Source organism: Marmota flaviventris, chromosome 12 (assembly GCF_047511675.1).
Source record: "Marmota flaviventris isolate mMarFla1 chromosome 12, mMarFla1.hap1, whole genome shotgun sequence".
NCBI classification, from domain to species: Eukaryota; Metazoa; Chordata; class Mammalia; order Rodentia; family Sciuridae; genus Marmota; species Marmota flaviventris.
Window position 1 is genome coordinate 27,474,501 of NC_092509.1, and position 26,567 is coordinate 27,501,067.

The following is a 26,567-nucleotide window of genomic DNA, read 5'->3' on the forward strand; positions in this document are numbered from 1 at the left end:
CTGCATACCCAGGTACACTTATCGGCTAACTAGGGCATTTGGGGAAAACTGGAAATGAAGTAGAAGATACCGCTTTCTTTGAATTTACCTGTAAGGAGTAAAATTCTGCAACACAAGCATAGACAAATGCATACAGAAGCATTGCTTGAACATGAATAGCCCAATACAAAAGATGATAAAATGCTAAGAAATCCTGGAGAGTGGCTTGAATTGAGGTGGAAAGTACAAGGGTTAAAGAGTCTAGGAAGTTTCCTGCTGTGATGATCTTGTTTTCCTTGAGAGATGAATGCTTTCATAATTCAGGTTTACTTTCCAAACACTCCATAATGCTACTTGGGTCACAAACATATGCCCATGACAATTACTGAATTCTTCTATTAAAGATGGAATTTTCTACTGTTGATTTTTTTCCCCCCCAGTACTGGGAATGGAATTCAGGGGCCCTCAACCAGTGAGGTTGAGCCCTTATTATTTTTTTATTTTGAGACAGGGTCTCACTAAGTTGTCAAGGTTGGCCTGGAACTTGATCCCCCTGCCTCAGCCTTCCAAATTGGTGGGATTACAGGTGCTGGCCACCATGCCCCGCTTGTTTTTTTTTTTTTTTTTTTTTTAAATCTTAATTTTGTTTGTTTATTTTTATGTGGTGCTGAGTATTGAACCCAGTGCCCACACCTGAGAGGCAAGCACTCCACCACTGAGCTACAACCCCAGTCCCTATACTCTGCTTTTAAGATTTTTTTTTTTTTTAAAGATAGTGTAGTCAACTTCTGGCCAGCTGTGGAGGTGCTTTAAAAGAATTTAAGGAGGTTGGTATACAGAAACCAATGTCTGTTGGGAAGAAGAATCTAATAGCCAGCTATGGCTTGTGTTTGAATCCATTATAGACTGCAAAGGACTAAAGCTTAAGAGATTGTAGTCTTTATCCTCCAGTTATTTAACAAGACTTAAGTTAATCCTGAAAGCAATGTTTTTTTTTACCCCCTCTGTGCTGGGTTTGAACCCAGGGCCTTGCATGTGCTATGCAAGTCCTCTGCTACTGAGTTATATGCCCAGCCCTTTAGTGTCCATCTTTAAAGAACCTTGGTTTACCTTATTTTTATATAGCATAATAGTCTGGGTAAGCAGTACTTTCTAATGAAATGTATTGTTGTTCTCTGAACTGATTCTTGTACATAAGCAAGTATGTTTTGATGCTGTTAATAGAGTGGATGACCAAACATTGAGATGTGGCTTAATGAAATGAAGCAGAGATTTTGTACTAAAAAGTTAACTATAGAGCTGGGGGAGTTGCTCGGTGGTAGTCATGTGGAAGGCCCTGGGTTCAATCCCCAGAATAGAAGGGGAAAAAAAAACCCCAAAAAACCTTTAGGGCTGGGGGTTTAACTCAGTGGTAGAGCAGTGGCCTACCATGAGCATGACCCTGGGTTCTATCCCCAGCACTACAGAAAAGAAAAGAAAAAGATTAATTGTAGGGGGTAGATTTCGTGATGTTTTCACTTAACACATTTTGGTATATTTCGGTGTAAGTTAGCGCTGCAGGTGAAGCCCATTTCCTGCCTTCCTTTCCTCAGTAGAGAAGGCATCCCCATTTCTTCTTCCTCTTATATGTCTACTTTCTTCCACAATGCATTGCCTTGCAGGTACTATACTAGACTGCTCTTTTTTTTTTTTTTTTTGACATAGTAATGCTCTGAATAATTCCTTTTGTGTATATAGAAAATTGCATAGAAGTGTGAGGAAACAAAGTTATAGTGAAAGGACACTTGATTTCTTTTATTGACAAGCCATCAAACCATTTGGATTCTTTATATCCGTTGCTTTATATATTCATTTGAAATGGAGAGCATCATGATTATTTAATTTGGGGGGATGGGGTAAATTGCTGTTCAAAGTTAAAGAACATTTATATTTGATTTTACAAAAAGATACTTTTTTTTTGTACTGGGGGCACTCAACCACTGAGCCACATCCCCAGTCCTATTTTGTATTTTATTTAGAGACAGTGTCTCACTGAGTTGCTTAGTGCCTCGCCATTTGCTGAGGCTGGCTTTGAAATTGCCATCCTCCTGACTCAGCCTCCCAAGTTGCTGGAATTATAGGTATGTGCCACAGTGCCTGGCAAAAAGATACATTTTTTAAAAAACTTTATAATACTTTTTTTAAAATTTTTTTACAGTCAAATTTTTAGAAGTTATCAAGCCTTTCTGTGCAGTTCTACCAGAAATACAGAAACCTGAAAGGAAAGTAAGTAAAATACTTTAGTAATATACTGGTTAGCTAAATGAATTATCTTATTAAACCAATAAGATTGATTTATTTCCCCAGTCCTTTTCTGGTTGAAGTTGGAAAAATATATCTTGCTCATCCTCCATGAAAGAGACAGAAAATGAATAAAACTAGTATAGGCCTGCTAAAGTGTAGACAGTTTCCTCATGCTTTCAAAAATGACTATTCTTTAAGTTTTAACATTTCCAAGCCAAGTGTGTCTTTTTTTTTTTCCCCAAGTGTGTCTTTGACATGTTAGTTAACAAACAGTATTCTCCTGTCCTTGGTAATCCTTTATAATTCCTTTAGTATAGGGTATAGATTATGCTTGCTAATGTGTGATCTGCTGGAATATAAATGGCCCTGACTGCTGGGGTAGGTTTTGATGAATACAACTGTTTTCCATAAACGAATTATAATTGTGCAAGTATATACCTGCCATGTGTTGATTTATTCACTGGAGAGAAAAATCATAGGAATGCAGTGAGAAGATACAGTAATTGAATTGGATCATTTTCCATCATTGTGTACTTTTGGAGCTAAATTCCAGAAATACTGTTAATTCCAAACTGGCCAGTTCCCATATGTTCCTCTTCTGAACTTTTATTTATTTTTATGTGGTGCTGAGGATTGAACCCAGTGCCTCATACATGCTAGGCAAGCGCTTTACCACTGAGCTAGAATCACAGCCCCTGAACTTTCAATTTCTTATAAAACTAGCAGGCATAGGACTGGAGAAAGAGATAGGTAAAATTTTTGTTAAACTTATTGTTTTATTTAGAAGTATATTTGTGTTTTAATGATTTGAGATAGTAAAAATAGTCATTCCAGCTGTATTTAAGACATCCCAAGAAACCCTAGCTTTTTGCGGTTTTTAGAATATTCTAAGACGACCTATTTAAAATTGTAAAGCTGTAAAGCATCATAGGTAGTCCTAGGTGTGCATGGCACAGTGTTAACTGAAGTCTATACGTTTGCAGTCTGTGTTTTGCTTTGCCACCTTTTCAGTTTCATTTACCATGGTACAGTGCATGTGAAAACTGCTTATATTTAACTCTTCTTTTTGAAAAGTAGATAACAGTGTTTGAGAAGTTTAGCTGTTTATTTTACCTGCTACAAACTAGGGTGAAAGGGAATTTCAACAGTAAATAATAAAAACATGTCATGGCATGGAATGTTGATTGTGCTTTAAAAAGATTTTTATTTTAAATTTGGTATTCTTGGCTTGAATTGATCATTCTTTGGTTTTTGTTGTACAGATCCAGTTTAGAGAGAAGGTATTATGGACTGCTATAACTCTCTTCATTTTCTTAGTATGTTGTCAGGTATGTAACCAATCATAATATTAAATGAGTGTCTGTACTGTTGTTCTAAGGTCTTGATTAGGTTTGAGAAACATGTTTTAGTTAAAATAATAAATATACTGAATTATATTAAGCATTGTTATTCCTTTTTATCTGAATTCTTATTATTATTGTTACTTGTGTGTATATGGTGCTGGGGATTAAATCCGGATCTCAAGAGTGCTAGAGAAATTGTGTACCACTGAGCTATTCCTGCAGCCCTAATCTGAATGATTTTGATTATGAAAGTGGTGATATTTCTTTCTTTCTTAGACAAGGTCTCCTTATGTGGCCCAGGCTGGCTTATGATCCTCCTGCCTGAGTCTCCTAGGAGTAACAGGATTATAGATTGTGCCATCACATCTGGCCCGAAATTGATTGTCTTGTTCTGAGTATTATTTTGGTTTACTTGTGAGTTTGAACAATTTTTCTTTTCTTTTTTTTTTGTTTTCAGATCATGGTTTTTGCCCATTTTTTCCTTAAAGACACTTTTTTCCTTATTGATTTGGATACCTTTTTGTATGTAAAAGCAACATATTGTAATATTTTTCCAGTTTACTTTTTTCATGTTGTGAATAGCGTATATTAATTTAAATATTCCATTAAAACAGATTTTTTAGAACCTTGGTATATCTACTGTTTAAAAATTAGTAAGGGCCTGGGGTTGTGGTTCAGAGATACAGCATTTTCCTACCATGCAAGAGACACTGGGTTTGATCTTCAGTACCACATAAAAATAAAATAAAGATATATAAAAATAAATATTAAAAAAATTAATAAACCCCAGCTTGGAGATGCAGCTCAGTGGTAAGATGCTTGCATAGCATGAAGCCCTGGGTTCAATCCCTATCATAACCAAAAAAGAAAAAGAAAGAAGGGTAAATCCAATGATGATACTTCTTTTTTTCCCCCTGCTATACTGGGGGTCCAACCAGGGCCTCCACATACTGGGCAAGAGTCTACCAGAGAACAACACCCACAGCCCTTATTTATTTTTTATGGTACTAGGGATTAAACCTGGGGTGCTTTACCACTGAGCCCCACCCATTTTTTTTTTTTTTTTAAATTTTATTTTTTCTTTGTTATTTTGTTTTGTTTTATGGTGCTGAGGATTAAACCCAGGGCTAGGCATGTACTTTACCACTGAACTAAGCTGCAGTCTTATCTCTTTCTTTGGTCATTCTGGTTTTGATTTCATAACTAATAATTTTTTACATATTTAAGGTCATGGATAATTTTTCATGTATTCTTCTAAATATTTTAGTTTTAGCTTTGTCTATTATCTGTTTCAAATTGATAGTTGGGTTTGGCATGAGGTAGGAGTCTATTCTTTTTACATGGATATCCATTTCTGGAAAAATTTGTTGAAAAATACCCACATTGAATTATGTTGGCATTTTTGTTGAAAATAAAGTCATCACATAGCATGATTCTTTTTCTTTACTCTCTTGCATTCATCATTATGTCTATCATTAATACTAAACCACTTTTTGTTTTAGTTGGCTTTTTTACTGCTGTGACTGAATGACCTAACCAGCACAACTATATTTGAGGGCTCATGGTTTCAGAGGTCTTCATCCATAGTAAGCTGGCTCCATTCCTTGGGGCTCAAGGAAAGGCTGAACATCATGTCTAGGGAGTGTGGTGGACGGAAGCAGCTCACATCATGATCAGAAAGCACAGAGAGAAAGAGAAGACTTCACTCACCAGATAAAAATATATACCCAAAGCCATGCCCCAATTTTTGCCTTCTCCAGCCACACCCTACCACTTCAATTACCACTCAGTTAAACCCTGTCAGGGGATTAAATCACTGATTGGGTTAAGACTCTTACAACCCAATCATTTCTCCTTGAAATCTTCTTGTATTGTCTCGCACGTGAGCTGTTGGAGGATACCTCATATCCAAACCATAACACTGTTTTAATTACTGTAATTTCATAGGAAGTCTTGCAATCAGTTTGTAAAAGTTCCCCAACTTAGTTCTTTTTCAAAATTGTTTTGGCTATTTTGGGTCCCTCATATTTTCATATACCTTTTTTGGGGGGTTGGGTACTAGGTATTGAATTTAGGGACACTCAACCACTAAGTCACATTCCCAGCCCTATTTTGTATTTTATTTAGAGACAAGGTCTCACTGAATTGCTTAGTGCCTTGCTTTTGTTAAGGCTGGCTTTGAACTTGAGGTCCTCCTGCCTCAGCCTCCTGAGCCTCTGGGATTACAAGCATGTGCCACCATGCCTGGCTTTCAAATATGTTTTTTAAATTAGCTTTTCATTTTCTACAAGAAAGCTGCTGGGATTATGATTTGTATTGCTTTGAGTTTATAGGTTAATTTAAGAGAATTATCATCTTGATACTGAATCTTCTTCTTCTTCTTTTTTTTTTTTTTTTTCTTTTTCTTAAAATATCTTTTAGTTGTTGATGGACCTTTATTTTTTATTTATCTACATGTGGTGCTGAGGATCGAACCCAGTGCCTCACACATGCTAGGCAAGGGCTCTACCACTGAGCCACAACCCCAGCCCTGAATCTTCTTATTCAGAGGTCAACAGACTTATTTGTGAAATCCCAGAGAGCAAATGTTTTGGACTTTGCAGCCACAGAACCCAGGAAGAAAAAAACAACTCAAAGGAAAAAGTAACACTTCTCACTAGAAAAGAATGACGTTGGCACCATTGTGCATTCCTGTAATCACAGAAATACAGGAGACTGAGGCAGGGGGATTGTAAATTTAAGGCTAGCCTGGGCAACTTAGTGAGACTGTGTCTCAGAACTGGAAATGTAGCTTCAGTGGTAGAGCACCGTTGGTTCAGTATGCAGTACTCAAGACATTTCTCAGCACGGTTCTTTGTAATTGATTTATACATTTTATATTACTTTATTTTTTTGTGTTTACATAGTTGCTAAGATGTTTCTTTTTGTCTAATGCTTAGACAGATCTGCCCAGTGTGGGTGATTTCTTAATTCTCTTTCCAGTGAATCTCAAACAGCTTCAAGCTAGTTTTCTTCAGCTTAAGGAAGTGATGGGAAATGAGTTAAGCTAAGTGCATTAAATTCTACCAGGACTCTGCTTTCTTATTAAATTTTTGTTAACTATCTTGAGAGGATTCTCATCACCTGAGCTGAAAACTGTATTCCATTCCAAGCTCCAGGTAATTCCTGAGTTCCGGTTTAGGGCAGTCCTATAATCTTTAATTCCATACTACAAGATCAGCCACATTACTCACTTTTCTTTCATTCATTTTTTTTTTTTCCCCAGCAGCTATTTTTACTTCCTCTTAACCAAAGGAGGGAACAAGATAAGGATATCTGTGTAGTTGGAATATTGGTGGGAATTCAGAGGATTCTATTAACTTCCCATTGTGATGGTTAGGAGTACCTTTGTACTGGATGCTCAGATGTCTGGTGTTTTCTCCTAACTATCACCAGTCCTTCAGATTTATAATCCTTTTTCTTGTTTGGATGCTGTCCAGATTCTTTTTGCTTTTCTGTTTCTCTTAGTTTTCTTTCATTCTTGTTATAATTTTAACTGTTTTTTAAAATGTGCTTTGTTATGTGCTAGAGGAGGAAATTTCTGTAATGTGATTGCAACTTTCCATCTTAACACAGATCTATCTTATTTGGTTTTCAGTTCCTAGTACCTTTGAAAATCCCTAATGCTTATTTTTTATTTTTTCACTTGATCAACTCATGTTTCCATTAGAGCATGGACTGCTTTGTTTCTCCAAAATAGTATACTGTATTTTACCAAGTTTGTTATTAGACAAAATAAATGTAACAGTTTAATTGAGCATTAAAGGAATCATGTATCTGGTTGGCTTCACTCAACAGTGGAAGAAGTATAGAGAGCTCTGCTCCAGAGGCATGGGGAGTGAGCTCTTATAGGTTGAACGTGGAAGTAAAAAAATTACTTGATTGGCTATGGCTAGCTGTTTGCCTTATTTCTATATGGTCCAGTGGGTGGTCTCTATAGAACCAATGACTATTTGACTATGATTGGTTGATGCCTTGAATCCAAAATTAATCACAAGGAATGCCTTTAAATTCCGTTTCATTTTGCCTTCCTGAAGTTCCCAGTGTGGAAACACCCCTGGCTAATTGACCTCCTGCTTATATATTTTTTTAACAAATTGAAACTGATTATATATGAAAAGTTTGGAACTCTTCAACTATGACATATTAATAGAAAATAGCTCTGTATTCTGCCCAACTGTTTTGTATGATCCTGTAGCTTTGGAATTTATGGGGAAATAAAATTAGAACCAAATTTAGTAATCCTAGTGACTACAGAAAAGACCATTGCTTAGGGGAAGTTGGTTGACTTTTTCTTGTTCAGTTTCCCACAAAGCAGCTAACCATGGAGGTAATGGGTACCTATTAAGGAATATAATTGGACCAACTAACTTCTTTACTATTTAGCATTATACTTTGATATAGACTGTCCTTATTCCTCATCCCTCACCTTAACTGAAAAGTTTTCTACAGCTACAGGGTATACATGAAATATCCATGCTTCACACTTCACTCATTTTGTTACCTAGATAATAAATTTGAACAGTAAAAAAGTCTAGTTTGTTTAAAATTGCTGGAACTGTGTGCAGTGGTACATGCCTATATTCCCAGCTACTCAGGAGGTTGAGGATCACTTGAGGCCATGAGTTTGAGGCCAGTAACATAGCAAAATCCTGGGTCAATAAATAAGTAAGCAAATAAGTAAAATTACTGGTAGCATCTTTTGAAACTTTTTAAAAAATCAAGTTTCATATAGAGAACTTTTTGAAATTAGCAATGTATTTTTCTTTGCCTGATCTTCTCGTGGATGAGAAGGGATATGACTAAAGGCTGTATTCTAAACATGAGTCACATGATAGGAAGCAATCTATAGTTCAGGTGTTTTGTCCTGATTAAAAATTAATAAGTATCATAAAATAATTTGATAATTAAGGAAGAAAAATCGATATAATCCTACTAGCTAGAGGTAATCACTATTTGAATAAGGAAGAAAAGGTCAATATAATCCTACTCGCTAGAGATAATCACTATTTAAGATTTTTAAAAGCTACTCCTAGTTTTATTTTCTATATGTTTTTTATAGTGTTCAACTTTGTTTTGTTTTGGTGGCCCATACGGGGAGTGTTCAACTTTTTAAATAACTTTTTAATTTATACAGTTTAAAAAAAATTTATTAGTTCTTGATGGACTTTTATTTGTTATTTGTTTATATGGGGTGCTGAGAATTGAACCCAGTGCCTCACATATGCTAGGCAATCGCTGTACCACTGAGCCACAACCCCTGCCCTAATTTATATGGTTTGAATCTTTGTTTTTATTTGTTTATTTTTGCAGTGCTGGGACTTGAAGCCAGGTCTGGCACATGCTGAGCAATACCTTCTACCACTGAGCTATATTCCCAGCCCCTGTACTTTTGTTTTTGTAACAGAGTTTCTTAACAGTGGCACTTCTGAATTTTAGGCAGGATAATTGCTGTCAGGGGACGGCTTTCCTGTGTAGTGTAGAATTCTTGACAACATTGCTGGCCTCTACCCACAGATGCTGTTAATATCACCTCTACCAAGTTATGACAACCAAAGATATCTCCAGACACTGCCAAATATCTCCTGGAAGGCAAGAGTAAACTAGTTTGAGAACTTTTTTTTTTAGTTCCAGGGATTGAACCCAGGGGCGCTTAACCATTGAATCATATCCCCAGTCCTTAAAAAAAAAAAAGTTTATTTAGAGACAGGGTCTCACTGAGTTGCTTATGGCCTCACTAAGTTGCTGAGGCTTGCTTTGAACTCATGATCCTCTTGTCTTAGCCTCCCGAGCTGTTGGGATTACCGGTGTGTGCCACTGTGCCTGGCTTGAGAGCTGTTTTATATGTACTGTTATAAGTTCTTCCTCACGTTATTACAATTTCATAATTATAATTTTTAGCGACTATGTAATATTCCACTGTATGTGTAATCTTCAGTTTTATAACTATGAATGTGATCTTGGTTGATTAGTATAAAACTTTTGCAAAATTATTCTATGACTAGGCAGATATCATATCCTATAATCTGATGAGAGTAATTCTGTTCTTTTTGTACTAGGGATTGAACTCAGGGGCACTCGACTACTGAGCCACATCCCCATCCCTATTTTGTATTTTATTTAGAGACAGGGTCTCACTATATTGCTTGGCACCTTGCTGTTGCTGAAGCTGGCTTTGAACTCACGATCCTCCTGTCTCAGCCTCCTGAGCCTCTGGGATTATAGGCATGTGCCACCATGCCCAGCTGAGAGTATTTCTTTAAAAAAAAAATATTTATTTTTAAATTATAGGTGGACACAATATTTTATTTTAATATGGTGCTAAGGATCGAACCCAGTGCCTCATGCATGCTAGGCGAGTGTTCCACCTCTGAGCCACAATCCCAGCCCTGAGAGTATTTCTTTTTTTAAAATAGTAACAAAAAATATAACAAATTTTACCATCTTAGCCAATTTTAGGTGTGTAGTTTAATAGTGTTAATTATATTTGCATTGTTGCACATCGTCAGTATTGGCAGGTGTGTTTACTAGTGAAATGCACCCAACTAATAATTTTGACTGTTTTAAGACTCTTACCCTTAAAAATATGCTTGTTTTGTTACAGAACATAAGAGTAGTCTTTTTTAAAGATTCATTGCTGCCAGGCATGATGGCCCATACCTATAATCTCAGCTACTTGGGAGGCAGAAGCAGGAGGGTTATAAATTCTAGGCCAGCCTCACAATTTAGCAAGACCTTCTCTACCTAAAAAGAACTAGGGATGTAGCTCAGTACTTGTCTAGTAAGTGTGAGGCCCTGGTTCAATCTCCAGCACCACAAATAAAGTATTGCAAATATTAAGTGAATGCATTATAAATTAAATGCAAAGTTAATTTATATAATACATTTAAAAATTTATTTTTAGATATTGATGAACCTTTATTTTATTCATTTATTCATATGTGGTGCTGAGAATTGAACCCAGTGCCTCACACATGCTAGGCAAACGCTCTGCCACTGAGCCACAACCCTAGCCCTATAATACATTTTCATAAAATATTTTGTGCAATATTTTTAGATACCACTGTTTGGAATCATGTCATCAGATTCTGCAGATCCTTTCTACTGGATGAGAGTTATTCTTGCATCCAATAGAGGTATGTAGTTCTTTTCTTTTTATCACTAGATTACTAGTGACATCAAATAGTTATACACACATGCATTAACAATTATTTTTCAATGTTTATAGGGAGGGAGAGGATATGAGATCAGAAATTCATGTCTAGGAGAAGAAACCAACATGTAAATAGTGACACTACCATGTATTTGTTGTAACAAGAGAGAAATTTGTCTTTGGGTTTTTCACAGACTAGAAACCTCTGATCTGCAGTTTCAGAGAGGAGATAATGCATTTGAATTGGAGTTTAGTCTTTAGAACAGTAAGAGAAAGTCTGAACTAAAGCCCACAAGTATAAGACAGCATGATACAATCTGGGAAGTGGCGAGTGGTGGATGCTGGTCAGTGAGGCTAATGAGGTAGGGCCTGGATCATGAGATTTCTTGCATTTCAGGAATAATGATTGCTTGTATTTTTCTTTTAAAGCACTTGTTTAAGTAGCCGGTATGTGTGTTTCAGAATATAAAATTAATATTATTTTTTAAATAATACTAATAATTAATTATTATTTATTATTATTATAGTACTGAGGATTGAACCTGGGGCACTCTGCCACTGAACTATATATCCCCAATCCTTTTTATTTTTTATTTTAAGATAGGGCCTCACCAAATTGCCCAAACTGGCCTCAAACTTGTGATCCTCCTGCCTTAGCTTCTTGAGTCGCTGGGATTATAGACATGAGTCACCACACCCAGCCAGTTTATTTTTTTCTAAAAGTGCCATCTTTTTTTTGTTTAATTTTGGAGTACTGGAAATTTGCCTGTGGTCCTATGCATTCTAGGTGAGCACTCTATCATTTAGTTATATCCCCAGCCTTTTAAAAATTTTGAGACAGGCTCTTGCTAAGTTGCCCCAGCTGACCTCAAACTTGGAGTCCTCCTGTCTCAACCTCCTGAGTAGCTGGGATGACAGGTGTGTGCCATTGTGCCTGGCTTAAATCCACTGACATTTATATACAGATTTATATGAAGCTAAAGATGAAAGTTGCACTTGTGATTGAGAGCTTGTGGGAAGTCGATAGGTTGGCGAATGTTAATCCAGACTTCTTTGTGTATTCTTTCATATATATAAATGTATATATGCTTCAAGTAAAAAATATGATACAGTGTATGTTTTTACTTGCTTTATTTAATATCTCAGATGAGAGACTTCATTCAGTGGCCATGTACTATCCCATTATAAGGATAGGCTATGATTTATTTAATTATTTATTCAGTAATTATTTATTGAGTTTTTACTGTGTACCAAGCTTTGTGTTAGATGCTGAGAATAGAGAGTGAACAAGATGATGTCCCAGTTGTCAGAGTTTATATTTTCTATTTGGGGTTCTAGATTCTACATGAAGCATATTGGGGTGGGGACAGATGCTTTAGGATGATAACATTCGGACAGAGACCAGCACTAAGTGAGAGAAAAGTCCATGTGAATACTTACTAGGGAAGAGCAAGTACATAGGCTGTGAGGTGAGAGTTTGCTTGATGTGTTCAAAGAACATTGAAGGGGTCAGTGTAGCTTAAAAAGAAAGGTGGGGGAAGAACGGTAGGACAGGATATTGCAGATGTGTTTTGAGAATCAGATCATGAAGGGCTTGGAGACTAGTAAGGAGTGTGTTTTATGTGTTATAGGAAACGTTTGGGGTCTTTCATCGTGCATTTAGTTTATTCTCCCCTCAGTTTTATATGATAAACAGTGCTACAGTGAAGGTTGTATGTATGCTTCGGTAACTTTATTTATTTATTTGTTTGCAGTGTAGGGGGATCTAAATCAAGGCCTCATGCATGCTAACCAAGTGCTCTACTATTGAGCTATGCTGCTAGCTCTGTAACCCCCAAGGGTATTCAACCACAGAGCCACATCCAGCCCTTTTTACTTTTTTATTTTGAGACAGGGGTTCTTTCTTTCTTTTTTTAATATTTATTTTTTTTGTAGTTGAACACAATAACTTTTATTTATTTGGTGATGAGGATCAAACCCAGGGCCTTGCACATGCGAGGTGAGCGCTCTACTGCTGAGCCATAACGCCAGCCCCCCACAAGACAGGGTTTCTTAGGGCCTTGCTAAGTTGCTGAGCCTGGCTTTGAACTTGTGATCCTCCTGCTTCAGCCTCCCGAGCTCCTGGGATTATAGGCGTGCACCACCATGCCCAACATACCTGAAATGTTTTAATATAATTAATTTCTAGAAAGTTAAACTGTTTGGTCACAAGATACGTATGCTTAAATTATCACTAGATAAATTATCTTCCAGAAGGGTGGGACTGGGGATGTAGCTCAGTGGCAGAGCATTTTCTTAGCATGTGTGAGGCTCTGGGTTCATTCCCCAATACCACCACATTCCTGACCCACACAAAGGTTATATTATTTTATACTCTTATCAACAATATATGATAATTACCAATTCTCTTCTAGCAGTGGATATTATTAGAGTCTTAGTCTGTCAATCAGGTGAAAATTGTCATCAATTGTTTATATATTGGTGAACTTTGAACATTATTTTTGAATATTTGTATTTCTTCAGTGACTGAAATTTTCAGTAGTGTTTAAAAATTTTTTTGTTATAAATAATAGCAAATTACTGACTAGTTTAAATACCACAAATGGAGTTTATTGAAAGGATATGATTCTTTATTGAAATCCAAGAAGGTAAACTACTAAGCCAGGGTATCTTTTAGACCTCAGCATCAGGGACTTGAAAGGACTTGAAAGCCTTTTCCTCATGATTCAATTTCAGATTGTTTCCTGATTTTTTTTTTTTTTTTTTAGTTTTAGATAGACAATATTTATTTATTTTTATGTCATGCTAAGGATTGAACTCAGTGCCTCACACATGCTAGGCAAGTGCTCTACACTGAGCTACAATTCCAGCCCAGCTTCCTGATTCTTTATTTCCTAGTTCAGAATATCAAATTATTTATGGGAGGCTTGAACATCTTCGGGTAGTGTTTCAGGGTTAGTACAAGGACAGTACAGTTTCCCTGCTGGGGTTCTGCTCCCATATTGTCAGTGTTTTCCTGAGAAAGCATCCTAGGGAGCAGCTATACAAGGTATCTGCTATTTTCTTTTCCTTTTTTTTTTTTTTAAACTGGGAATTGAACCCAGGGGTGCTTTACCACTGAAGTACATCTCCAACACTTTTTATTTTTTAATTTGAGACAGGGTCTCACTAAGTTGCTTAGGGCCTCACTAAATTTTTGAGGCTGGTCTTGAATTTGTGATCCTTCTACCTCAGTCTCCTGAGTGGGATTGCACTGTGCTCGGTATCCATTTCTTTTTAAAAATTGGTTTGTTCACTTTTTAATTGATTTGTTAGAGCACTTTGCATGTTAGAGATAGAAACTCATTGTCATATTTGTGTTTGAATATTTATCTTTTTTAGGGGGATACCAGAGATTGAACTAAGGAGGACTTGACCACTGAGCCACATCCCCAGCCCTATTTTGTATTTTATTTAGACCCTGTCTGGTCTCACTGAGTTGCTTAGTACCTCGAAGTTGCTGAGGCTTCCTTTGAATTCCCAATCTTCCTGCCTCAGCCTCCAGAACCACTGGGATTATAGGCGTGTGCTACCGCACCTGGCTTGAATATTTTTCTTTTAACTGCATGGAGGTCTTCATAGTTGTATTTAATCGTAGCTTCCATCTTTTTCTTTCTCTCTCTCTCTCTCTCTTTTTTTTTTTTTGTGATGCTGGGAATAGAACCAAGGGCCTCACACAGTTTAGGCAGTGCTCTACCACTGAACAACATCCCCAGCCCTTTCCACCTTTTTCAATATGGTTTCTAGGATTTTTTGTCATGGTTAACAAGGCCTTTTCTTTTCTGTATTATGAGCATACTTACTTGTATTTCCTCTGGTTCTTTTGTTGTTTATCTTTTGTATTTAAGTTTTCCATATATCCAGCATTTATTTTGATACAGGTAATGAGGTAAGGAATCTAGGTTTAATTGTCGGTAAATGACCAATCATTTGCCCAGGTCTTTTTATCTTTCTTTTCTCTTCTGATTTAAAGTGCCATATTTCCTGTGTGAGATTTTCATAAAAGCTTGATTTAGTCTCTTTCTAGGATAGATCTGTTTGATAGTTTTATATAAATTTTGGTGATTCGACTTGAAAAGCAGTCTCTCTCTTTCTCTAAGCCTTTAACAATAAAAAGTCTTTATCTTTGTTGGGGTAGCTGATAAGACATCAAGAATTCTCCCCTAAAATACATTAAATTAAAAAAATCTTCTTTCAATAGAATGTTTTTTCATATTACAGGATACTTTTTGGCATTTATGAAAGCCAGGATTTAAGAGAGTGATGTGACAGAGTGGCCCATGAAAGCCTAAGTTGTGAACATGTGAATTACTTATTCTGCATAACTCCCTGCACAGTTAGCATATTTAGTTTTATTAATTTTCACTATAAATGCAATACATATTTTTTGTAAAGAAAAGATTTAGAAGTATAAGAGAAAATCATTCATAATCCCACTGAGATGAAGAGAAACAATAAATATCTAAATGATCAGATTAAAATAAAAAGTTAATTTACCACTTAAATGCACTCAAACCATACTTAACTATTTTCTAATTTTTTTCTAACCACTATTATATCATGAACATTATTTATGTCACTAAATATTCTGCATGGTTTAGGTTACTTCCTAGGTAATTTTAAATTTTACCTTAGAAGAGTTACAAAATATTCTTCAGTATCATCTTTTATTAACTTAGTGTGTAATTTTGGGGCTTGTTAGGCAGTTTTTGTTTTGCATTATAAAAAAAGCTTTAAGTTTTAAAAATAATTATTTGGACAGAAATCTTAGGATTTTTTTGTTTTGTTTTTAAATTTGAATTTCTTTTTTCTTAATTGGTGGTGATGACCACACTTTTACCACTTAATTGTGGTCCTGGCCCTTGGAAGATTTCTTTTTAAAAAAGATTTCTTCAACATTTTAAATTTAGAATTTATAGAAATAAACATTCTTTTGGTACTATAGTAATTTTTTTTATTCAATGCAGTGTTGTGTTAATAAATGAGAGCTTTTTTTTTTAGCAATTAATATTTAATGAATGAAAATTTGCTTGCTAACACTTAAATATGTGTCACTAGAAATGCCATTTAGGACTTGGTGGCTTCTAAATTAATCTGTGTTGTATATAGTAAAAATTGTTTACTCTTTTCCCTTATAGGAACTTTAATGGAGTTGGGTATCTCCCCAATTGTAACATCTGGTTTGATTATGCAGTTGTTAGCTGGAGCCAAAATCATTGAAGTGGGAGATACACCCAAAGATAGAGCTCTATTCAATGGAGCCCAGAAACGTGAGCATTAATACAATTAAAGAGCCTTTTCCAAATTTGGGAATGATTGGGGCAAAGATATTTTCTGTAATCTTTTTTTTTTTTTTGTCTTTGTTGTAAGCCTATAATCCTTTTCCCCCAATTTTTGTCAGTATTTGGTATGATCATTACCATTGGGCAAGCCATTGTGTATGTCATGACCGGAATGTACGGAGACCCTGCGGAAATGGGTGCTGGGATCTGTCTCCTTATCATTATTCAGGTAAGAAATCTTACATTTTCCTATGCAGAAAATAAGGCAGTTTAATTCCATTTTTTTTTTTATTAGTTTAATTCCTTTTTTTCTTTTCTAACAATTCTTTAGCAATTGTTATATTCATGTCCTTTTAAATTGTTTTATTTTATTATAATATTTTGATTTCTGAAGTGATGTGTATAAATTGGGAGATGTAAAAATTAAAATTTATTCTAACAACCTTATAGTTGTACAATATTTTAAAGAACTATCGATTACCTGAATTGCATTGATTCTGAGATATACATCTTTCACATTTGATGTCTCTACAATCAGGATGTTTTCCTATAGTGGCTTGTAATTGCTATCAGCCAGGTGGCAGTCACAGAAGTTGTCATTTCAGTGCATGAGTGTCTGCTTGGATATAGCTGCTCAGATTGTCATTACATCAGTTGGTTATGCACACTGTTGATATAATAAGTGTTCAGGTTAAATTGCTGTCTAAAGTGTCTTAAATATTTTGTAATTTATTGTTAAAACGATTTTGTATATAGAAAGGCACAGAAAAAACAAGATAGATGATAAATGTTTAAAATACCTATTTTTAATAAGAATATAAAGATTCTTTGTTATAAGATATTGTGCCATAGATTAATTGGCAGTATTGTCTTTGTTGGCACACAAAATAATGGTGTTTAAAATAACAATTTCTTATTTTATATATTTATTTATTTTTTGGCAGTTTCTGAGTGTTAATGAAATACTGTAAATAGACACATACCTATATTATATGAGTTTTTTTTTAAGGACAATTTTAAATGGAATTTTTAAAAAGCCAACATAATTATCAATGTACTAAGTATCCTAAAGTTTGATGTAAAGTTTAGAAGATATTTCTCTGTTGAACAATGTTTAAGAGTCACTTGGAGAAATTACCCAAGAATAGATTGTACTTAAGTTACAGAATAGTATTGTGTTTTGAAAAGAAGTTTGCTTAAGTTATTTAATAGTGAGTAGTATCATGTCCTGGTTTTCTTGGAAATGCATCATCCTGGTCACTCTATGAAATTAGAATATAGAAAATTTTTTCTTAGGATTCAAAAGATTGAGCTGAGAAGAACATTTTAAAATAGTCCTAAACACCATTTGGGGTGTGTGTGTGTGTGTGTGTGTGTGTGTGTGTGTGTTATATATGGAGAAGTAGGACTATCTCCAGACTGGCATGGTTGAGTGTTCTTTTTTTAATGAGAAACCTTACATAGGAAGCAAATCATAATAAGTAAGATTGTTTTAGTAAGTATGATTCAGAACAAGGAGTTAAATTGTTTATTTATTGGCATCATTAACAATAGAGATAGCTTTTCTAATGAGATAGAACTATTTGATCTTTTGATGAGGTTAGGAATTTTTAATGGATTATTGGGTTTTTGGTAGCTTTCTAGCCCCAGTGTGTTTTCACTTGATATAAGATACATTTTCTTAGAAAATAATATTTATTTCTCCATTTATCAATCACTTTTACATGACAAAATTGGAATAACAATCGGAATTGTAAGACAAAAATGAAATGGATGGGGAGCGAAGATACCCTGGTGACTGGATTTTAACATACAGTGCTTAGGATCTTTTTATATACTGATGGCATTGTTGAGGATACTAATAGGCCATTTGTTGCCTTATTTTATAGTGTTGGGGATCAAACACAGGAACTCATACATGTAGCTCATTGGTAGATGAGCCCTCTACCAATGAGCTACATGTATAGCCCATCTTTTTTGTTGTTGTTGTTGTTCTGGAGATTGTGTCCAGGAGGGCTCTATAGTTGAGCTATAACTCCAGCCCTTTATGTTTTTTATTTTGAGACAGGATTTTGCTAAGTTGCTCAGAGCCTTTCTAAATTTCTAAGGCTAGCCTCAAATTTGCAGTCTTCCTGCCTCAGCCTCTGAGTTTCTGGTAACCCACAGTTTAAGATAACCCTGATATTTTTGGTTGGGGGAGGAGGGTTATACCCAGGATCTAGGGCCTCAAGAATGCTAAGCATGTATTCTATCATTGAACCATACCCTCAGCCCAAAAGAACCCTGATTAAAACAAACAACAAACAACAATAACAAAACATTGAGAACTGGCATCTAGCTCTCAGAATATTATTCATTATTTCTCTAGTACCTTCCTAAGGATATATTTGGAATCCTAAGTGACCTTAGGTGAACAACTCTGGGTTAGTTAGATAAAGATTGACTTTTTATAGAGTCAACTATGGATTTAAATTTATATAAAATGGAGTTAAACTATTTTGATATTTATTTTCAGTATTCACAAATATAAAAATTGTTATATTTTAAAAATGAAACAAGTGTATATGTACTAATTTCTTCAAGTAAATTCTGGTATAAAAATGTTTGTGTTATGGTTAACTCTTCTAGTATTAATGTACAAAGAAATATGTCATGTTTGATTATAGGTGGGCAGTGATACATTTGTGTCTTTTCAAGGCATTGCTAACATTGAAAATATGTGGATACACTGAAGAGCTATGATTGGACATCAGTGTTTTCACCTAGAAACATAGGTTTTGAAAACTGCTTGCATGCTTTTATGGAAGGTATTTCTCATCTTAATTTGTCTTGTCTTATTCACATGGCCAGTGTTTTTCTATTAATGGGTTTTGAAATCTAAGTAGTGGGACTTGATTAAGATCTTTAAAACACAAGTAGAAAATATCAATGTGCATGGCATGTAGTAAAGGTAAGTATATTTTGTACGAAGTGGGGTGTGTGTGTGTGTGTGTGTGTGTGGTTTGGAAATGTGAAGTGGTACTTTTACACTCCCTCCATATGTTCATAATGTACATAGATGTACATTCTACATGTAAATGCAGCTACTCTTCTATTTTTACAGTGCTAGTCATGGAGATACTGCTGTTTCTTCCTGATTTGGTTCCTTTTTCAAAGGCATGCCTGATTTTTAGCTTCTTTATTCTTATTCCCTTAATTATAAAAACCGTTTCTCAGATTTCTTCATCATTTCATTTTCCCACTAGAAATACTTGAGTCTGATTGATGAACCACTCTGTAGTCTGACTGACACTGTTCCAACACAGGGGGTCTGGAGAATTACAGTTGTTCCAGAGCTGCCCTGTGACTTTGGACAGGTCGTTTATCAGAGCGCATGATAATGCAGTCTGGTTGCTTGACGGTTTGTGGACAGCTAGTATTCCCTGCGTGGAGATGGGTTTCTGTATCTGTGCTTGAAGTCTTCACTCATTACATAATTGCTGTCAAAGCAAAATCTAGTACTAACTCCTCACGTCTTTCTTATTTTGTCAAAATGTCAAACTTGGTTTTCAAACAGTATAGGGTGATCTCTCGTAGAAGTTTTGAGAATTGTACCCTTTTCCAGTTAATTGAAAGTTAAACTAAAAGACCTTAGGTAGAAAAGTTAGGCTTTGTACAACCACTGAAATAGTAGTTAAGGAAAAAACATTGTATAAGGTAAGCATGCTTAAATGGTATACTGTAGTGAGTTTGATCTCTCTTCTGACAGGTGATCTTAGACAAAGTGAGTAGATAATGAGATGAGTGGCTTCAGAGCTGGGAAGAATTGAAGTGACTTCCTCACTTCTGTAGGAGGTTCTCTTTAAAGTATCAGTGGTAGAGCACTTGTCTAGCATGTGTGAGACTTTGGGTTAGATGCCCACCACTGCCAAAAAAAAAAAGTGTTGGGGGCGACCTGTGTGAAATTGGGGGCATAGAAGCATATTTTCCTTCCCCTCTTGATTAGGTTATTCAAGTCGGGAAGGAGTCATATGACTGAGGAGGTCACTTGCAAGGCTATGGATTGTTTTTAATTGATGCATGCTTTTACAGAAATGTCTTCTCCAAGAAGAAAGTTAAGAATGTTCAATATCACAAAATTAAAGTTAGTATGCTTTCATTTTTTAAAAAAAAAAATTATGAGCTTAAATACCTGGCAGATTTTTAACTGTCTTCAGTTTACATCCAATCCTTGTCCCTCATAAGAATAGAATGTGTTTTTACATTGATTATAACCTGTGTACATAAATTAATGTGTGCTTTACTTTTTGACTTATTCTAGACATATGTAGTACTTGTAATATGTAAAATATTATATACATACTACTTTTTGAGAAGTATCAACATAGTCCTCATACTTATTCTTAAATGGAAACTGTAAAATTGCATCTTGGTATTATTCTATAATTCTTTCAGCCTTTTACTTACTTGGGGGGTATTTGAGATGTTTTTAGCTTCTTACTGTCAAATTCTATATATCTGTGATCATATTTGTTCTATTGTGCTTTTTCAAATAGGCCCTGGTTAAACATTATAAGAGAAACTATTCAGATATTATAAATATACTTTAAAAGTTGAAATGTCTGCTTTATAATGTAACAATATTTCTGATCCTCTGATTTTCAGAATTGACTTTGACTAAAACTAAAGCAGGTCAAAAACTCCCAATAGTGATACTGCAACAATTAGGTTTGATAATTGAAAATGCCAGTACTTTGAAATAGTCCATGGTGTTCATCTCCCCTCTTTCTTGAGTTTATTCTTGCTTCCGCTTACATGCATTTCTTTCCCCACAGTTGTTTGTTGCTGGTTTGATTGTGCTGCTGTTAGATGAGCTGCTACAGAAGGGTTACGGCTTGGGTTCTGGTATTTCCCTCTTTATTGCCACCAACATCTGTGAAACCATTGTCTGGAAGGCCTTTAGTCCCACTACCATTAACACTGGCAGAGGTACATTGCACAGTGACTGCAACTGCACGAGTTTTGCTGGATGTGTGCTGGACATGAGTCCATAATGTAGAAATACATGCCTGTAGCCATTCTGGTTTGCTGCCCCAGGAGACAACAAATGCTATTTGTTCAAAACTTGATAAGCAGAGATGTGTAGAGTCTGCAATAGTACTTCACAAAGAATGATAACTATGTATTAGCCTCTGCTCATTTAAAATTTCAGTGATTGCAAACAGATCTTAAAAATGTTGTTTGTTGATCTTAATCCATTGCTGCAAAAGTCACTTGTCTGACCGACTGCAGTATTCCTAAAGGGATGAAAAGTGGGTCAGGATTTCTGAAGCAAAAAAGACTGTCTCTTACCGTATCTTCAGGGAGCACTTATACTTTTGCTTTTCCTCTAATTGGCTTTGTAATAGCATCTAAGTTTTGAAAGATTCCATTCTGTTTTTCCCCTTTACCCCTCTCCATTTTTCTCAGTTGTCATCCTGTCTAACCGATTAACATCAAACTCTGATGCCAGCCTTAAGAAAATATCAATAATGGTTTATTAATGTTACAATAAACTTAAAAGCGAGCTTGATAGAGTCACCTTATATCCTTTGATTCTGACATTTCTATTCTGCTTTGCTGCTTTTCTATTTTTCCTAAAAATATTCCTTTCCTTTCCCTAAAGTATAAAGGGGAGGCAAATCTTCATTAATGAAATATTTTCTTTGGTAGAATCCTACTTTGGATATTTTCATAAAGAATAGTTTCTTGAGAAAACTTCAGATTTATACAAAAAGATAGATTTGCCTCAGTGATCTAAATGTGTTTAGAATCTGCACACATGACGCTATTGTAAAGCAAAAGTGGTGAATTCCTTTGACTGGAGTTTCAGGTTATTTGTTTTGACCTTTGAGACAGTTTTGGAAAAGACCTGTACAGTTTGTTTCTGTCTTGATTTCTCAGGTACTGAGTTTGAGGGTGCAGTCATAGCTCTGTTTCATTTGTTGGCAACCAGGACAGACAAAGTCCGAGCTTTAAGGGAAGCTTTTTACCGACAGAACTTGCCCAATCTTATGAACCTCATTGCTACAGTTTTCGTGTTTGCTGTTGTAATATATTTTCAGGTAAGTAAAATCTTTTCACTGAAGTAAATGGGATGTGAATTCTTATTTTGCTCTCAAATTCCATTTGAAATGCTGGTGTCTAACCTGCCAGTGTTTCAAGATCTAAGTCAAGCAAATAATTCTATTCTTTACCCTCTAGTCTGAAGCTGTAAAATATTGGTGTTTATGAAATAGAAAAGAAAGTTGGTGTATGAAAAGGGGAGCTTTTTGGTTTGCATTATCTTTTTATGCCCCCTTCTATTACTTGTGTTCTTTTCTTTTTTCTTTTAAAGAGAGAGTGAGAGAGGGGGAGAGAGAGAGAGAATTTTTAATATTTATTTATTTTTAGTTATCGGCGGACACAACATCTTTGTTTGTATGTGGTGCTGAGGATCGAACCCGGGCCGCACGCATGCCAGGCGAGCGCGCTACCACTTGAGCCACATCCCCAGCCCTCTTTTCTTGATATGTACAGTTCAGTTCTTCTTACTTACTCTTCATTTCATTTTTTAGGGATTTCGTGTTGACTTGCCCATTAAGTCGGCCCGGTATCGAGGACAGTACAGTAGCTATCCCATCAAGCTCTTCTACACCTCGAACATTCCCATTATTCTTCAGTCTGCTCTGGTTTCAAATCTGTATGTTATTTCCCAGATGCTGTCTGTTCGATTTAGTGGCAACTTTTTAGTAAATTTACTAGGACAGTGGGCTGTGAGTATTTCATTTATTTATATTAAGTATTATAATTTAATACAATTTTCATTTCATGGATCTATTTTTAACTGAATGAGACAGACATTAAAGCAGTTGCTATAACATTTTCAGATTAATTTGCCTATAACAGAGTTTATTTATCTAGAATTGGTAAGTGTTGTAAAACTAAGATGGATCAAGTATTTTTTACTATTTACTGTCTAGGAAGCATTTTCATATATCATTTGAATGACCTTTTAGTCTGAAATCACGATTGCTTTCATGAAAAGTGATTTCTTGTTTTGTAGTCTTATTCCTATATTATCTGTAGCAATTTTTTTATTTGATAAAATTTGCAGATAACATATGGGATACTAGAATCATTCTTTCCTATTTTCCCTCTATTTTTCATGACCTGAATGGCAGTAAACTAGTTTGTGATTAACTGGGCTGGAAATCAGCATGTAATTAACAAAACTAACAAGAGTTAGAAAAAGAATCCATTAAATTCTGACTTGACTTTTATAGATCCTCTTTATAATAACTTCTTCTAAAGCAGCCCAGCCATGTTTCTTTTGAGGTATGAGTTTCTATTAGTGGTGAAATTTTGATTTGTTTAAACTTCTATCATCTGACAAAGGAATATTTCCTTCTTAAAATTATAAGATTAAAACAAAACAAAACAAAACAAAAAACAACCAACTAAAAATACTTAAAAACAAAAATCAAAAAGCCTTAACTTCTTATATTCTTTTGTGGAGTATATAATTCTAGGATTTGCATTCTGCTAAAACCAGTATTTTAAAATACTCATTCTTGTAATATGGTGCTTATTCTGAGTATTTATTTTAATATGCTGTCTTTTGCACTATAACTTGAGGTAACATCTTTCTGCTTTTATTGAGAGTAATTTAAAAAACTTAGCAGAAAAGACAGTTAATTTAGAATGTTAGTTGAAGGGAATAGGATTCGTTTTATTCATAATACTCCTTTTCTATTCATTTAACAGAAATTTAATTACATTTTGTATTCTGGCAATTATAACTAGGAGAAGGGGATGAAGAGGAGAAAAAGGAGGATGTAGTCCCTCCCTTATTCGTTCAGCAATAGTTATTACCATGATAGGAATTTCATAGCAATAAATGTACTGAGGAGTTGGCTCTGTATATATAGTGTTGTGATCTTGAGTAAGATTCTTTTTAATGTGAGAATTATTGGTAAATTGAATTGGCCTGAAAACAGTGCTTTCAATCTGGGATTTGTGATTCTATAGCACAATAAATTTTTTGAAAATTTTAAATTCAGGAGCCAGATATTTTAATCATTACAGACCCAAATTGTTTTCCTACCCTTCTGACCTATGATGTCAATATGAGCAAATACATGCTATTCTCATTTTTATTACTATAAAAACCCATTATTATAAATATTTATGAAAATATTATTTTTTTCAACATTTAAAAAAAATTATTTTGTTTGGTACTGGGGATTGAACCCAGGTCCTCACACATGCTAGGCAAGTACTCTACCACTGAGATATATCCGCAGCCCCTAAAAAGACTATTTCTTATAATTATAAAACATAAGAAGTTTAGGCAATGAGCTGGTTTTTTTTGGTCTGTATTTTGATTGTATTATTAATACTTGTAATAATCATTAAAGACCTTTAGTTGGATACTCTTACATATTTCAGAAAATTTGAGGTTCTGAATGTAAGAGATTAATTGTGATCATATTCCTATATTCAGAAAGGTTTTGAAAAAAAAGATTTTGTAAGATATAATTTAAATTTACAAAAAGTTACTCTTCTTTTAATATATTCAAAATGCATTGTACATAATTGATGCTATACAATTTTAAAGGAGTGAAGTAATAGATGCAAAACTTAACTCCTGGGCTGGGGTTGTGGCTCAGTGGTAGAGCACTTGCCTAGCCTGTGTGAGGCACTGGGTTCTATCCTCAGCTCCACATAAAAACGAATAAATAAACAAAGGTTTAAAAAAAAACTAAAACAAAGCAAAATAAAACTTAACTCCCGTAGTTATACAGAATCATTGGCTCTAGGCACTTTAAACTTAAAACACTATAATAATATTTGAGAAATTTGAAATTCATAAAACTGTATTCCAACCTATAACCCCAGATATACAGGAGGCTTACGTGCTCACCCTAGCCCAGGAGTTTGGGACCAATCTGGGCAACATATCAAATGTCTGAGGGTGAAGCTCAGTGGTAGAGTACTTGGAATGTACCAGGCCATGGGTTTTGTCCCTACCCCCCAAAAAGAAAAAAATATTCTTGATCAGTCAGATTGGACATGTGTCCTTTTTATTCTTGTTTGTAGGATGTCAGTGGGGGAGGACCTGCTCGTTCTTACCCAGTTGGCGGCCTCTGTTACTATCTTTCTCCTCCTGAGTCCATGGGTGCCATATTTGAGGACCCTGTCCATGTGGTTGTTTATATCATTTTCATGTTGGGATCCTGTGCATTCTTTTCTAAGACATGGATAGAAGTGTCTGGTTCCTCAGCCAAAGATGTAAGTATTTGGTTTATTTGAAATAATTATTTTTTTAGGTGTGAAACTAGTAATAGACATACTCTTTCTTTTGTAATTTATACTTATATTTTGTTCATACATTCTTTAATGAGGCAATATTATCCCCAACAGGCAAGAAATTGGTTCCTGCAAGGTGAAAAATCCCTAATATAATGTTTTTTCTTCCTCCAAAACTCAACCCTACCTAACAAAATCTTTTCCTTAGTAAATTCAGTTTCTCTTTAGGGAGGTGATAATGAGAAAAATAAAAGGTTGAGAAACACTGGTTTAGGGTATGATTAACATGTAGTTGGCAGCATTGAGGCCTCAGTTTTATTCAGGTTTTATGGGTATGATACAAATCTAACTTCAGGGTTCTTGCATTGTACTTTTTAGTGTGTGGAAAGCACTTCACACAGAAATGATAGCAAACAGTGAGCTGTTAAGACTTTGGAGATAGTGGTGCACAACTATAATTCCAGTTACTCAGAATACTGAGGCATGAGGATCCCAGTTTGAGGCTAGCCTGGGCAGTGATGCCTTGTCTCAAAATAAAATTTTAAAGGGCTGGGGGCGTAGTTCAGTGATACAATACCTCTGGGTTTAATACTTATAGTATGAGAAAAAGAAGTTTGATTTTGAAAATTTTTTTTTTTTTCTTTTCTTGCAGGTAGCTAAACAGCTAAAAGAACAGCAAATGGTAATGAGGGGTCACAGAGATACCTCTATGGTTCATGAGCTTAACAGGTAAGCAAGCCTGTTAGAGTCAGTCCTTCATAGGAGTGGGTGCATTTCAATCTTTCATCACTGATTGTTATCACTTTATCTGTTCAAATGCATATCAAAAAGTAGATGTCCTCTACATCACACAAGAGAACACAAATTTAACGCAAAACATAAATTGTTCTCCATATTAAAACTGACCCCTAAGCAAAGTATTTTAATTGAAATTATGTTCAGTCCAGTGTGAAAATGATATAGATCAATATTCATCATTGTTGGCTGGCTGGACATAAAATCTCCAGGAGGCTTTTATAAAGTACTACTGTCCCACCTTCAGAAACAGTGATTTATTTTGTCATTGGGTGTTTGTTAACAGATTTATTGGACAATAATTCACATAATGTGTGATGTACTTATTTGAAGTATAGGGTTTTT

The 26,567-nt window shown here is 35.1% G+C and overlaps 1 protein-coding gene across 2 annotated transcripts in view; it reads left to right on the top strand.

Annotated features, from left to right (window-relative positions):
* Sec61a2 (SEC61 translocon subunit alpha 2) overlaps window positions 1-26,567 on the top strand; it is a 30,234-nt gene that overhangs the window by 765 nt on the left and 2,902 nt on the right. For both annotated transcript variants that reach the window (XM_027944812.3, XM_071599804.1), the window contains exons 2-11: window positions 2,177-2,244; window positions 3,525-3,590; window positions 10,702-10,780; window positions 15,975-16,106; window positions 16,238-16,347; window positions 20,933-21,086; window positions 22,041-22,201; window positions 22,694-22,891; window positions 25,218-25,409; window positions 26,080-26,156. In XM_027944812.3, coding sequence (XP_027800613.1) covers window positions 2,177-2,244; window positions 3,525-3,590; window positions 10,702-10,780; window positions 15,975-16,106; window positions 16,238-16,347; window positions 20,933-21,086; window positions 22,041-22,201; window positions 22,694-22,891; window positions 25,218-25,409; window positions 26,080-26,156 — 1,237 coding nt within the window. The remainder of the gene's footprint in view (window positions 1-2,176; window positions 2,245-3,524; window positions 3,591-10,701; window positions 10,781-15,974; window positions 16,107-16,237; window positions 16,348-20,932; window positions 21,087-22,040; window positions 22,202-22,693; window positions 22,892-25,217; window positions 25,410-26,079; window positions 26,157-26,567) is intronic.